Consider the following 13,024-nt stretch of genomic DNA (forward strand, 5'->3'; position numbering starts at 1 on the left):
AAGGAGTGAGTTCCGAAGCTTGGAGTTTTAATGACTGTCTAGAAAGCAGCTGATTCGGCAAAGTGAGTGTAAAATATTTTTTTCGGCATCCTGTAAAACAGGTAAATGGTCTTATTTTCTATAATTTGTTTATTTGATGTCTGATTTTATGTCATTTATACTGAAGTTTCAACAGGGTGCTGTTCAAATTCGCCTAGAACAAATTGGCACAGAATGTTAAATGCATGCATGTGACAAAGAGACACTAGGACCTCTGCTGTGTCCTTGCCCAGCTTTCGTAAGATCGCGACCCACCTACTCTCTTCTCACTGAAAAAAATCGCATATCAAAGGACAGTATTTTTTTAACTAATTTAAAACATATTATGGGTAATCTCTAGGCCTTTTGGCCTCCACTTTCTTGGAAACACTGGAAACCAACTTCTATTCTAAATAAGATCTCGCGGATCAGCCAAGCTAACCCAATTTAGCCTTTTGCTTTAGGCAGGATTTTCGCTTACACCTTACACCCTTGATTTTTTTCCTGATTGAAAAAGGTTTAAGAATTATGGTAACGAACAAAACAAGCAACACTTTGTCACCTCTCCTATAGCATGTTTACTACAAAATGTACGCACTTCTTTACGACACTACAGCAAAACGCTAATTAACCTATTTTCTCAATTCGACGAAACCTTAAAGTGATTTCAGACCCGTGGTTCCTTCGGCAAATTTGCTTAGAATTACACGTAGAATCCAACTGTGCTATACGCACATAGTCGACAAAATCTCCCATTCAAATTGAACCGCCTTAATGTACACACATACAAACATACATAACTGTGATAGCAAACATCAATGCGATAACAAATATCTGCAAACATTGTTCTCGAAATGCACTTTTCAAATTAGCCATGTCAAATTAGTTAATGTGAAAAAGTGTCAAGCAATCTTTTGAATTAGGTAATTCATGTACAGAAAGATGTATTCGTATCCATACATACTTATCTAATAGGGCTGGGACTATGCCCCATGGCCGTTCGAAAATTCGTGTATAGGAATAAAATCCAGATATCACTTCAATATCCGTTTACTTATTTTGTTATCCGGATATTCCAAACAGTAGGGGTTTTCACACCGGGCTTGGTACTCGGTAACTCGATGTTCGGTCATTTTCGAATGTATTTTGTTTGTGCAAAATAGTATTACACAAACAAGATACATGGGAAAAAATTACCGAAGACCTTTTTACCGAGTACCAAGCTTCGGTGTGAAGACCAATAATATTTAAACGGAAAAACTGTTCTCAGAATTACGAAAAAAAATCGACTATAGTTATTAGCGAAATTCCCTGTGAAATATTTTCGAAACAGTGAAAAAGTACGCCTATCAAAACCTAGTTCTTTCTTAAATTTTATTCTGAGTAATTAATTTTTGATAAAACTCTTATTTTTAGAGTATTTAACATCTATCAGATCAGGGAGCCAATTCTTGTTCCGTGAAAACGAGAAGTGAAAGCATTTTTCATCATTTCACGAAACAGTTACGATTCTGTTTTCAAATAGAAATTAATTAATTTCTTAAAAAGTTTTGTGGCGTGAAAAAGAAAAGTTTGGCTTCTTTACCAAAACCATCATTTTGTGATAACGAATATCGTTGTCTTAAACTCATAATAATTTAGATACCAAATAATTACTTGCTAGAAGTTAATGTAAGAGTCTTTAATGATCGGGAATCGCTTAAAATGTTATAATGAAATGTTAGGGTGAAGTAATTAAATTTTCACTGGCATTGAATTTTTCGTTTTCCCTTCTCCATTTCATATAACGAGAATTGGAGCCCAGGTCGTAGTGGATATAATCAAAAGTGAATATGAAGTGAGTATGTACATACAGTGTTTATTGATAGTTTATTTTTGTATGTACATACAATGTTTCAAATTTATCTTTTAGTCGTACTTGGCACACATTTAAACTATGTATGTATGTACATCACAAAATATGTTTTACATAAGTACTTATTTCAAACCAAACAGCAACTACTAATTTCCATTTATTAATTATCTTGCCGTACGTGTATTAGGATGGCTCTTAATGGGATTATTATTATTATTATTATTTTTCGAGTTTGATTTTTTCGCGAGTAAAGATGTGATGTAGTGGTAAGAAGAGCGCGCTTCCACTCGGCAGGGCCTGGGTTCAAAAAAGGGTTTTCTTAACAGTGGTCGCCCTCGGCAGGCAATGCCAAACCTCCGAGTATATTTCTGCCATGAAAAACAGCTTCTCATTAAAATACAATCGCCGTTCTTCGGAGTCGGCGTAAAACTATAGATCCCTCCCCTTTGTGTGACAACATCAAGGCGCACGCCACAAATCGGAGGAAAAGCTCGGCCAAACACTAACATATGCATAAGCGCCAATCTATTATTATTAAGGATGATACAAAACAGAAAGACGGAAATTCCTTTCAAAATACAGCATTTCCTGACCTTACTTGAAGCAACGGCCACCGAAAATAAATTATTAAATTAATTATAAATTATTATTATTAAGTTTCCGCAAGTTAAGCGACGGCAATTATCAAGTTTTTGATAATTTAGTTTTTTTTTTTAGTTTTGCATAAACGATGAATATTCCAAATATAAAGTATGGTTGCATGCGAAGAACAAAATTTTAACTAGATGTAATACAGCGCCTGGACACCTGTCGTTAGAAGGTATGTAGGTGAATTAGCTTGACGGCTTTCATTTACATACGTATGTATGAATTTATGGAATTCTGTCCTAAAAATTCGTTCGTAACAAAAACAATTAAATTCAAGTAAAATTTAATAAATGTATTTGTGTACATACAAATGTACTTATTTACCTTCATATTTTAGCTGAAAAGTAAAGAAATATTATAAAGTTGACGTCGTTACTATCTGTTACTTAGCCCATTTCTTATAGCCCCAAATTTTGTATTTATTTCCACTGATAATATTTATTTAATAACAAACTGTGTAAATTCTCACAAAAATGTGTTTCCTTAATAAAATTGTTGCTACAAAAGAATTGTATTTGAATAGGAGACACGCTGTATAAAAATTTTTGACTTACTTTCGGTGTACATACATACGTACATACATAGGTACCCACTGGGAAAATAGGTAAGCACCTTGCGAGGTAAGCCATGTTTTCTTTCAGTTTTTAGTACCAAAATTGTCATCATGACCAATGTCATCTACTAGTAAAGGGCAAAATGAACACCTCCGAAGACACATTACGTTGTCAGTTGCAAAATAACGTGCAGCCGAAGTTATTTCCAAGCACCGAACTACTCCGAGCGACTGCTCTGCATTACACGTAACTTACTTTGTAAAGCGGCTCAGAAGTATGTCTGATACCAAATGTACATTCTATATTCCTACTTACATAAGGCGGCCATGCCTTTGTAAAAGTAAGGGACGTTCGGCAGGGAAATGGTAATGACTGCCAGGTGAAGAGTAAGTTGCTAATAAGGTATTATTACGTGCTTCTAATTCCCACTGGGTATGTACATACCAGTATGAATGCCGGCAAATACATCCCAGTCGGAAAAGTAGTAATGCATGTCATGCGTGATAAATAATATAATGTATTTCTTATGGGTTTTCGATTATGTTACTGATAACTATGTAATCAGCATTCTAATGTATTCAAAAAGTTCCAAAAATTTCATATTAAAACACTTTCATTTCTCGATACTAGGTAATGCAAAATTGAATGCCCCACATTTCTTAGGACATCACCCTGGGGTATAAAATGCCTTTTCGAATGTGAAAAGGGTTGTTATACTGATTACTTTTTCGATTACTATACATTACATTTTCCCACTGGGATACACCCGTTTTTTCCAATACGGCCGCTTATTCTGAAATATACATACAACTAGTGAGCTGCTAACCGCCGATTTACGAAAGCGCTATTTCCATACTAAGGGCCGGTTACTCAATGTCAGGTTAACACTAATCTCCGGTTAAGGATAGATATCGACGTTACCGACTCCCCGTTAAATGCATGGAATCGACGGCATCCATGACGATGTTTAACCGGAGATTAGTGTTAACTAGACATTGAGTAACCAGCCCTTAAAGTAAATACGCAAGGCAATTTGGAAAAAATAATATTTTTTTTGGCATTTAAATATTTTTCGGTGACACTTAAATCATCCTACACAGTGGCGTAGTCAGGTGGTAGAAGGAGGATATGTTAGAATAGATCTGCCACCTTCGTTAATAAACTACTATTTTTTATTTGGGTGGCAGGGGGGAGTTTTTTTTTTACTTTATTTTACTCTTCGGATATTTAATTTTTTTTCCAGACTAATAGCAAAATAAATTTGTTTATGCTTGCTGCCATGGCAACCGCGTGCATTTTATTCTTGTAAATTTACAAATGCAACGAATATGCAAATCCAAGAGCATATGTATGTACAAGATCCTGAACAGACCTATTGATTCTTAAAAATTCTATACCATTTCCACGAAAAATTGTTTTTTTTTTTCATCTAAAATATATGGAAAACTTTGAGTGCTTTGAGTGATCTCTAAATATATTTTTATTTCGAAATAACTCTGCAATTCCGTTTTGATAATATGTAGTTCTTAATGTAACAAAAGATGTCTTGCTATTTTTATTTTTTTATTATTTTTTAGTCAAACAGTTTATACATATCACTCACTTTCTAAAAGACCGCCATAACTTAAAAAAAATCAAATTTTTGGGCAAATGATGCAAAATTATTCATTTTATCATGCTCAATATTAGGGGTATTTATCTAAAGTGATAAAATGTCGATAAACGTGTTAACCGGGTTTTTTTAATAGAAATGTATCATTTATCACGTTTATTGACAGTTTATCACTTTAGATGAAGCCCCCAATTGTGCAAATACTGAGTGCTAAAATTTGGTGTAGTTTCCGAGTAAGTAGATAATACCTATGTGTTTATTTTTTTCTGCATTTTACGAGCATATTGAAAGTTTTAAACGCGTTTTCTAAAAAAAAAAAAAAACATGTTTGACACAGTGTTTTCGTAAATGACCGATAAGTGTAATCAATTCGATACAGATGCATAAAATATGAGCTCATTTGCATACAAATGCATACATACATACATTAGCGCACACGGGGGGTGGGTTTTGGGGTTCAAACCCCCCCTAAAGCTAATAACCTCAAATACAAACTGTATCTTAAAGCTAAGAATCCAGCTCCCAAGGAAATTATAAGAAATATTTATTATAATTTCTGTTGCCTGAAAAAGCGCTTTGCTTTTGCTGTAAATTTCTATGAGGAAATAAATATACGAGAATTTTTTTCTTGAGAGCTGCAAACTGATTTAAGAAATTTTGGTAGAAGAAAATTTCTTTTCCATTTCCCGTCCGTCGTTTTATATGAATTTTTCGTTTTTCTTGAGAGTTCAGTTAATTTTTTCGGTTTTCGAAATATTAAAAAAATTTAGCAATCGTGAAAACTCACCATCTCTATCGAAAACCAGAAACCAGAAATCGAAAAAATGAGCTTAAAAGTGCAAAAATTTATGGAATCAATAAATTTATTTTTACTGACTCTTTTAAAATTTTTTAATAGGTACTTTTAAAAGTTGAGCGCATATTGAGTTTATAGAACTTTTTATTAAACAAGTAGTTTTTAAGGAAAGAACACAACCGACTTCAAATTTAGGGGTACCGTTAATTTCTTCATGATCCAATCATCGGATCTCTAAACCAAATTACCGGACGACCCTTGAGGTATCATCTTTCCAATAAAAAAAGGATTATTGAAATCGGTTCACGTCGTCAAAAGTTATGTATTCCGGCGTATTGATAACCTCCTTTACTTTTGAAGTCGGTTAAAAGTGTTTGAGTTCTGTTAATCTTATGTAAATAAAGTGCAGTTTATGGATTTTAAAACGTTTATTTATTTATTACATACTGTACATAAAACTTGCATGAATGCATTTTAAAGAGCGTATTATCTGAAGCAAATTTTCAGTATTTTCCGGTGATATATATTCAGAAATATAAAACCCCCCATAAAATATATTCCTGGGTGCGCCCCTGCATACATAAATATGCATGTATAGCCTATCTGTGTTTATGTATGTGTGTATGAATGTCATTTTCCCTGACTTCTCTATTCTTGGTCTCCATTTTCTCGATCAGTGCCTGCAGCTGGTGACGCTTCATAAATTTGCACTTGTTTGAAGCGTGAAGATAGTTGCTGTGACGTTTCCAAGTCCCTTTTATAGTTTGCGATTGCCTTTTCCAATATTTGCTCAACTGGCGAGAAAGTGGAACGCGAACGTAAACGCGCTTTGGCTATTTCCAATGACTACAAGAATAGGTAAAAACATAAAAAACAACAATTAATACAATTTATATACTGTACATATATATATAAGTATATATGATAACATAACTAGTATGTACAACACTAATGTAGATATGGCGGAGCGGATAAAGGGGATTGATCCCACGTGAAAGTGGATAGTGAATTATGGACTTCCTTTCCTCCTTACCCTTAACACGAAGCTAATTAACTTTAATATAAAATATAGATAGGTCTAACATTTTTATTTATTTACAAAGTAGTAATAAAATGATTTTTAATAAATAGTAATTTTTCAGATTCTATTAGGCCTTTAATGAGTAATCTACCGACTTTTTCATAAAGCTGAATTTTTAAAGAAAATTAGTTAGGGCCTTTTTATATTAAGGTAACGTATGTGTGTACAAATATGAACACTGGGTTTATGTAGTGAGGTACATTAGGATGCATCACCAAAAACAAAAAAAGCTGCGGTTTTTAAACTCACACTCTTTGATAATCTGAGGTGATTAAAAAAAATATATATATATTTTTTTAAAAACTAAATTTACTTATAAAAAAACTCGATTTTTGGAGCTAGTTATATTTTTAAACGTTAATATTTTTAAGAAATATTTTGGCAGAAGTCTTAAAATGTATTAAATTTTATATTTCCGATGGAAAAGATTACCGATTTTTTTTTTTTATATGCACATTTGCATAAATTTATTGCCCAAATACCTACTTTGAGTAAATTTGTATTTCTCGCGATTGATTCTTCGTAGGAGAGAACTTTAGTTGTCTGCGCTGCAGTTTGGTTGCCGTTTTGCTCCTGCAACTTTTCCAACTTCTTTTCATCGGCTTTGCTGAAAAATAAAATACAAATCGTAATAGTTTACCCGAAAATCCTTTGCAAAACCAATTTTACTTCGAATTCGCAATCTGGCATCACAATCAAGGAATTTAAGTAAAATATGAAAATCTTCTAAAACTAACTAAAGGTCCCTCCATTTGTGGGGCAACACGTCACATATTAGAGGAGAAGCTCGGCTAAAGCACTTAGGGCCGCTTACTCAATGTCTGGTTAACACTAATCTCCGGTTAAACATAGTTATCGACTTTACCGACTACCTATTATATGCATTGAGTCGTAGACGTCGATAACGATGTTTAACCGCAGATTAGTGTTAACCAGACATTGAGTAACCGGCCTTAATATATTGTGTGAAGGACCAAACGTTTTTTGTTGTGGTTCATCCTCATAACTATCAATACTGTGTCCAAGGATAACTTACATGCATACATACATATATAACCAGTCTGAGAAATCTTCGTGAAATCTTGTAATAATAAACTTCTAAACTGCAACGCAGCTTTTTCGAAGATGTACATACATACATCAGGGTGCACCTAATTTTTCAACTTCGACCCGCAAAAGCAGGACTCCCCTCGATAGGTTTCTTTGCTCATAACAAGTAATTTTTATCTGCATATTTACCTATACGTATTGCGAAGTTAAGTTATACATGTAAAGTTTTCACTATTTACCTACAACCCATAATTACAAAATCCCAAAATCTATTATAATCCTTAAGTTTCAAGATGTTGGCAGTCTGCTTATCGAAATTAACATAAACCATCACGTTTATATTGCATACTTTTGGGCTGAAAGTTTGCACCTTTTGATATGCATGTAAATATGTACATATGTACATATCAGTTCGCCACTATCTCCATACAGCGGTTACTTACATTTTTTCCAACCTCTTATCGATCTCTGCCTCCAATGCAGAATACTTTTCATTAATTTCGCTGATTACATCCATTTATGAAACTCTTTACTCTTTTATTTAGTATATAATTAACCACTATTTTCTGTATTGAAAACTTGAAAAGCTACTGAGTGCAAGTTCACTGCCATCTAGTTTGGTAAAAAAAAAAATAAGAAAATTAAGCTTAAAAATATGTACAACCACTGGCTGTAAGCGTCTCGTCTATACCAAACACCTGGTTGTCAAGCCAACAAGCAGAATGCCAGAGGGGTGGTTAGTACAGTAAATAAAACGCAAAATTTCGTGATGCTAACGCCTTTTTATTATTGTTATTATTTAGATATTTTAGTTTTTTTACGTGCGTACTTTTTTTGTTTATTTGTTCGCCTTTTTATTTGTTGCGCAAAATTACCGATAATTTTATAATTGGTATTAATTGTAAATTATAGAAAATTGTAAAGTACCAAATTGTCCCATATTCAACTTGCTTCATATTATTAACATCCAACGACATTCAAACATAAAAAGCGCTGAATTCATAAAAGTTAAGTGTAAATAGATTTGAAATATTCAATCGATAGAAGAATCGTAAGTTTCTTTTTGGAAGGTGGTGCTTCCGAAAATCTCTTTCCATAAAGCGTTTCAAACCTTTTTTTGAATTTTTGTAATAAAGAAAATGTATCACATACGCATCCTGAAGTACAAACATTTAATACTTGATAATTTTCATTCTTACGTCAATTAATTTTAAAATCCACTTGTGGCATACACATGTTTAATTTCTTAAAAATATATGTAGATGTTACTAGTATTATAATGTAGATTAGAGCCTCTACTAAATCAACTAGTCATATTTAAGACTTTAACATAAAATCAGCTATTACGGGCGCCACTCGTTCCGGGGTAACCAGATGCAAATGGTGCGTACCAGGTACTTTCTCAAATATCACTAACTCTGCGTTCTTTTTCAGCGTTTCAATAACCTCGGTGTAAAATAGTGGATTTTGAAACGTCATGCCGGGATCAGCACGTATATTGAGTACTTTACAGCGTATAAGCTTTGCATAAGCTATAACTTGCTCTTTCGTGAACATGCCAAGCAAGCTCACTTTCAAGCGCACATCGCGTGCAAAATTAAAGCCATCCTTTTTTATTTCGGCTGGTGTTGGTGACATGCCACGCCGCATCAACACCTTCGCACCCTCTTCATCCACTGAACCGTCATACGCATCTACAACTAATTTAATCATTTCTTCATAATTATAGCAGGGCATCTTGTTCAGCGATAAATTCTCGTAATCCAACATTTTATCTATTGCCCAGCCAGTTTTTTCCGCAGAATGATCAACATTGCGCACTGTTGGTCCAGCAATATCGATGTTAATGAGTTTTTCCACTTCATTTGGGAAGCTAGCCGCATACATGAAAGTCAATGCGCCACCCAAGGAATGGCCCATCAGTGTCATATTCTCCCAACCGTAGCGGCGTACTATGCGCCGTATGAGGGCAATGCCATCCCAAAAGATGAAATACTGCATTCCATTTGGATAGTGTGACGACTTACCATGGCCGGGGAGATCAATGCAGAGTATTGGAATGTGCGCCGGCAGCAGTGGACATAGACGATCGAATGTACCGGCATTGTCCTGCCAACCGTGGAGAGCGAGTATTGGCTGGCGATTCTGTGGTCCCCACCATTTACCTGAAAGGATGTAAGAGGTTTAAAATATGTGCTTAAAATGTACGTAATTCTAGGAACTAAATTAAGATGACAATACATAACGTTGATTCATTTGTTGGTAGCATTTGATTAATACGAGATTCGTTTACTGATAGCGTTTTCTTTTCTCGAAATAATGTTGCATCTATTCCGCCCTGCGCCAGGGCTGTGAAGACTTCGTGTTCTTTTCTCAGCATCTTCACATGATCTTTCTTTAAAATGTTGCACTCTGATAATGTTGCCATATAAGAAGGTGACATTTTTTTCGAGAAAAGAAAACGCCACCAAATAACCAGTTTTAATGGCTTTAAGAAAAAAGTGAAATGTTCCGTAAAAATTGTGAATATCTTTCAAATGACAAAGTAAATCCTTGAGACTTAATTAATCGGTTTAAATATGTTACGACCACGCATATGATTAAGTGCTAAAAATATGTATGTACATATGAAAAAAGTTGTAATAAGCTTTGGACTTTAGTGCTATCTCCGTAGCAAGTTAAAAATATCAAATTATTGCTTTGCTTATCGTCAATTTTGGCATTCGACATCTTTCAACCTCAATAAGGGGATTGCCAAATCAAGCTTATCAAAATCGATAGCATTCAATAAAAAAAGATTTTGAGTAGCTAAAACCTAATGAAACGTAATAGCAACACACATATTTGCATTTGTATATACATACATATGTATGTATGTAGTTGCTGAGATTAGCAATATTAGGGTGAGCATCTAGTTTAGGTTTTCTGCACAGATGCACCTGCATACATACGATATACTCGTATTTACTAATATTACGTACGTAGTATAGCAAAACTTGTTTCTAACCCCCACCCCCCTTACTAGCGAGCTAAAAGCTTTGTTGGATGAGCTAACGCTTTATCATCTGTAAATCAACAAAACTGGGCGCGCACAAATGACTAATCCTACACATAGTATAGATTTTATCAGCAGCACCAAATATTTTTCCTAAAACTTGAATCAATAATGAAATAAATGCACAGGAAGACCTCGCTATTTTTGATTTCCCATTGTCTTGTAATTCGAATTGAAGTTAGCACCTCCAAGTTGTCTTTAACGAAATGTATCAGTCTTATTGTGTATGTATCTATTTTTATTCAAGCGAATGTTAATTTTAAAAACATAGGTACTACTCATATCTAGTAACCACCTTAAAAAACATTCATTATTTAAAAGGGCAAATGAAACTTACCAGCTACTGTACCCCATGGTACTGCGATAGAGACTTCTTTCCATGAATCTTCATCCCTGTAGCACCCATTACTATCTAAAAAAAAAAAATTAATACACATTTAAAAAAGGAAATCAAAACAAACATTTATTGTGACATTGCGGATATGTAGGTGATCTACATGCATACATATGTATGTATATCGTCGTTTAAAGCACAAAACCGCGTACCAACAAAGTGCAAAACCGTGTATAAAGATAATGCAAAGCCGCGTACGTGAGGTTGCATAAATTATTTTCTAGAGTAAAAAAACTCATATTTCAAAATGGTTATCTTTTTTATAAAGTAATCGCATTTCTGGCTGGCATATTTCAGGACGAATGGATTTGTACTTGAAACGACGATATAATCTGGTGCCTCTTTCTTTGCCAGCGCGATATTTCCTATTGCATATTTTACTGTAATTACATTAATAAGCACAATAAAATGCATTTGCCGCAGCTTATTCGCGAGTTCGCTAAGACCAATCGTAATTAGATTCACAGCTGTTTGACACACACGCGTTTGCGGAGCATTTGTGTACTTTCAATATGTAATGAAAACCTACTAGTGGATATTTAATGTATTCACGTTCTCTGCCATCAACGCACAAGCTTTTCTTAATGGCTCATCGACACCTCACCTGATTTTAGTGCTTCTATTCATTAATTTATATACTTACTTGCTTTTATTGGTGCTTCAGCAACACCATTGGTTGTGCTGGTCCCATTCATTTTCACAGAAGCCACACTGCTGTTGGCCGAATCCATTTAACGTATTTTTGCAATTTACCTGAACGTTAAAAAGTTATTGAAAGACAACAGCAGCTATCACAGTCCAATAATCTGAGTTTTCCCACAGCGTTTATTGCAAAATCTAAAAAGGTGTCTGGACAAAAATTTCGTATTGACACAAAACAGCTGACAGCTTGACTTTTGCCACCTTGAGTGTTGCCACCTCAAGTTGTTAAAGATAAAGAGGCTGTCACACACAGAGCTGCCATCCTACAAAGAACGGAACGGAGTGTATTGAATGCAAATGATTGCAAGGCACGTAACGTAACGTGAACGGAACCATCTAACAGGCCGTCTTCACGTGCTTGAAAATTTCGCCACCGTGGCGAAGCATTCAAGATCCCGCACCTGTAGACTGCAAAAAGTACGAAGCATAATTTTTCTCGCATACCGAACGGTTGGCGACCTCTTATTTGTTTTCAACTGCCATTTTTGTTGATTGACAGCTATTTTTTTAATTTCGCAAAATTCTTCGAATCAGCCACATTCGCTTGCGAAGAAAGTAGGACTGAAGCGAGATTTTCAAACAGGTAAAGGCAGCGGGTAAAATCATTTACCCCGAGTATTATAACATGTCGTCTGCAATAACGATTGTTTATCTGCCGCGATAGATCTCCGGCGATAAATCGCTTGAGGAGACCGCTCATCGCAATCCCAGGCGATAGGTAGCAGAAGATATCGCTTGCGAGCCATCATAGGCTATGAACGGTCAAATAGTGATTTTCACAGTTGCTTTTAACTTTGAATTTAGGCAAATATGTGTTATTTTTTATAATAGTAGCGTTCCAGATGCTTCACGATTTACAGAGTTTAACAGAAAGCTGTTCCCGGTTGCCACCTTCCATAAGGTCTATTAATTGCGAAAACAGCGTTTCCTGTAAATCCTCTAAAACCTGAAAACCGTGAAGCATCTGGAACGCAACACAAATATACGCTAAAAACAATGTGGAGTAGGCAATTTCTGCGAATACAGTTATTTTCGTCATGTGGAATGTACTCGTGACGTTCAATGCTGCGGAATCGATGCTGGTGTTGGGCTAGCTTGAGGTGCTGGGGAGGAGTAGTCCTTCCATAGTTTTTGCCCATGTGGATAGGAGGAAGATGAGCCTATGCGAGTCTTCCGCCGATCCTACCAATTTTTCGCATATCGTGGATGATCATCGTGGATGCTTTGACGTTGTTCTATGGTAAAGCACATTGGTGTGT

The 13,024-nt window shown here is 35.0% G+C and overlaps 2 protein-coding genes across 3 annotated transcripts in view; both read right to left on the minus strand.

Annotated features, from left to right (window-relative positions):
• Nucleotides 1–6,045: 6,045 nt before the first annotated feature.
• LOC118741316 lies at nt 6,046–8,335 on the minus strand. Its single transcript, XM_036473249.1, has 3 exons — nt 8,058–8,335; nt 7,051–7,171; nt 6,046–6,329 (listed from the first exon to the last, which is right to left on the minus strand). Exons 1-3 carry the CDS (start codon nt 8,129–8,131, stop codon nt 6,132–6,134), a joined length of 393 nt encoding a protein of 130 aa, XP_036329142.1. The 5' UTR covers nt 8,132–8,335; the 3' UTR covers nt 6,046–6,131.
• Nucleotides 8,336–8,475: 140 nt separating this feature from the next.
• Nucleotides 8,476–13,024, minus strand: part of LOC118741315 (probable serine hydrolase) — a 5,084-nt gene continuing 535 nt past the window's right edge. The window contains exons 1-3 of one of the 2 annotated variants that reach the window (XM_036473247.1): nt 11,707–11,956; nt 11,007–11,081; nt 8,476–9,779 (exon numbers count right to left, since the gene is read on the minus strand). In XM_036473247.1, coding sequence (XP_036329140.1) covers nt 8,932–9,779; nt 11,007–11,081; nt 11,707–11,794 — 1,011 coding nt within the window. In that variant the 5' untranslated portion in view covers nt 11,795–11,956 and the 3' untranslated portion in view covers nt 8,476–8,931. Of the gene's footprint in view, nt 9,780–11,006; nt 11,082–11,706; nt 11,957–13,024 lie in introns of those variants that run through there. The other variant, XM_036473248.1, reaches the window with a different exon arrangement.

Source organism: Rhagoletis pomonella, unplaced genomic scaffold (assembly GCF_013731165.1).
Source record: "Rhagoletis pomonella isolate Grant_MI unplaced genomic scaffold, Rhpom_1.0 Rhpom_scaffold_00006, whole genome shotgun sequence".
NCBI lineage: Eukaryota > Metazoa > Arthropoda > Insecta > Diptera > Tephritidae > Rhagoletis > Rhagoletis pomonella.

Bases quoted from the DNA above. Each gene is read 5' to 3' on its own strand.
- LOC118741316 (XM_036473249.1), bottom strand. From the start codon at position 8,131: ATGGATGTAATCAGCGAAATTAATGAAAAGTATTCTGCATTGGAGGCA. The intron at 7,172-8,057 runs GTAAGTAACCGC...TTTATTTTTCAG, and splicing joins GATAAGAGGTTGGAAAAAAT to CAAAGCCGATGAAAAGAAGT. The intron at 6,330-7,050 runs GTAGGTATTTGG...CTATTCTTGTAG, and splicing joins GAAATACAAATTTACTCAAA to TCATTGGAAATAGCCAAAGC.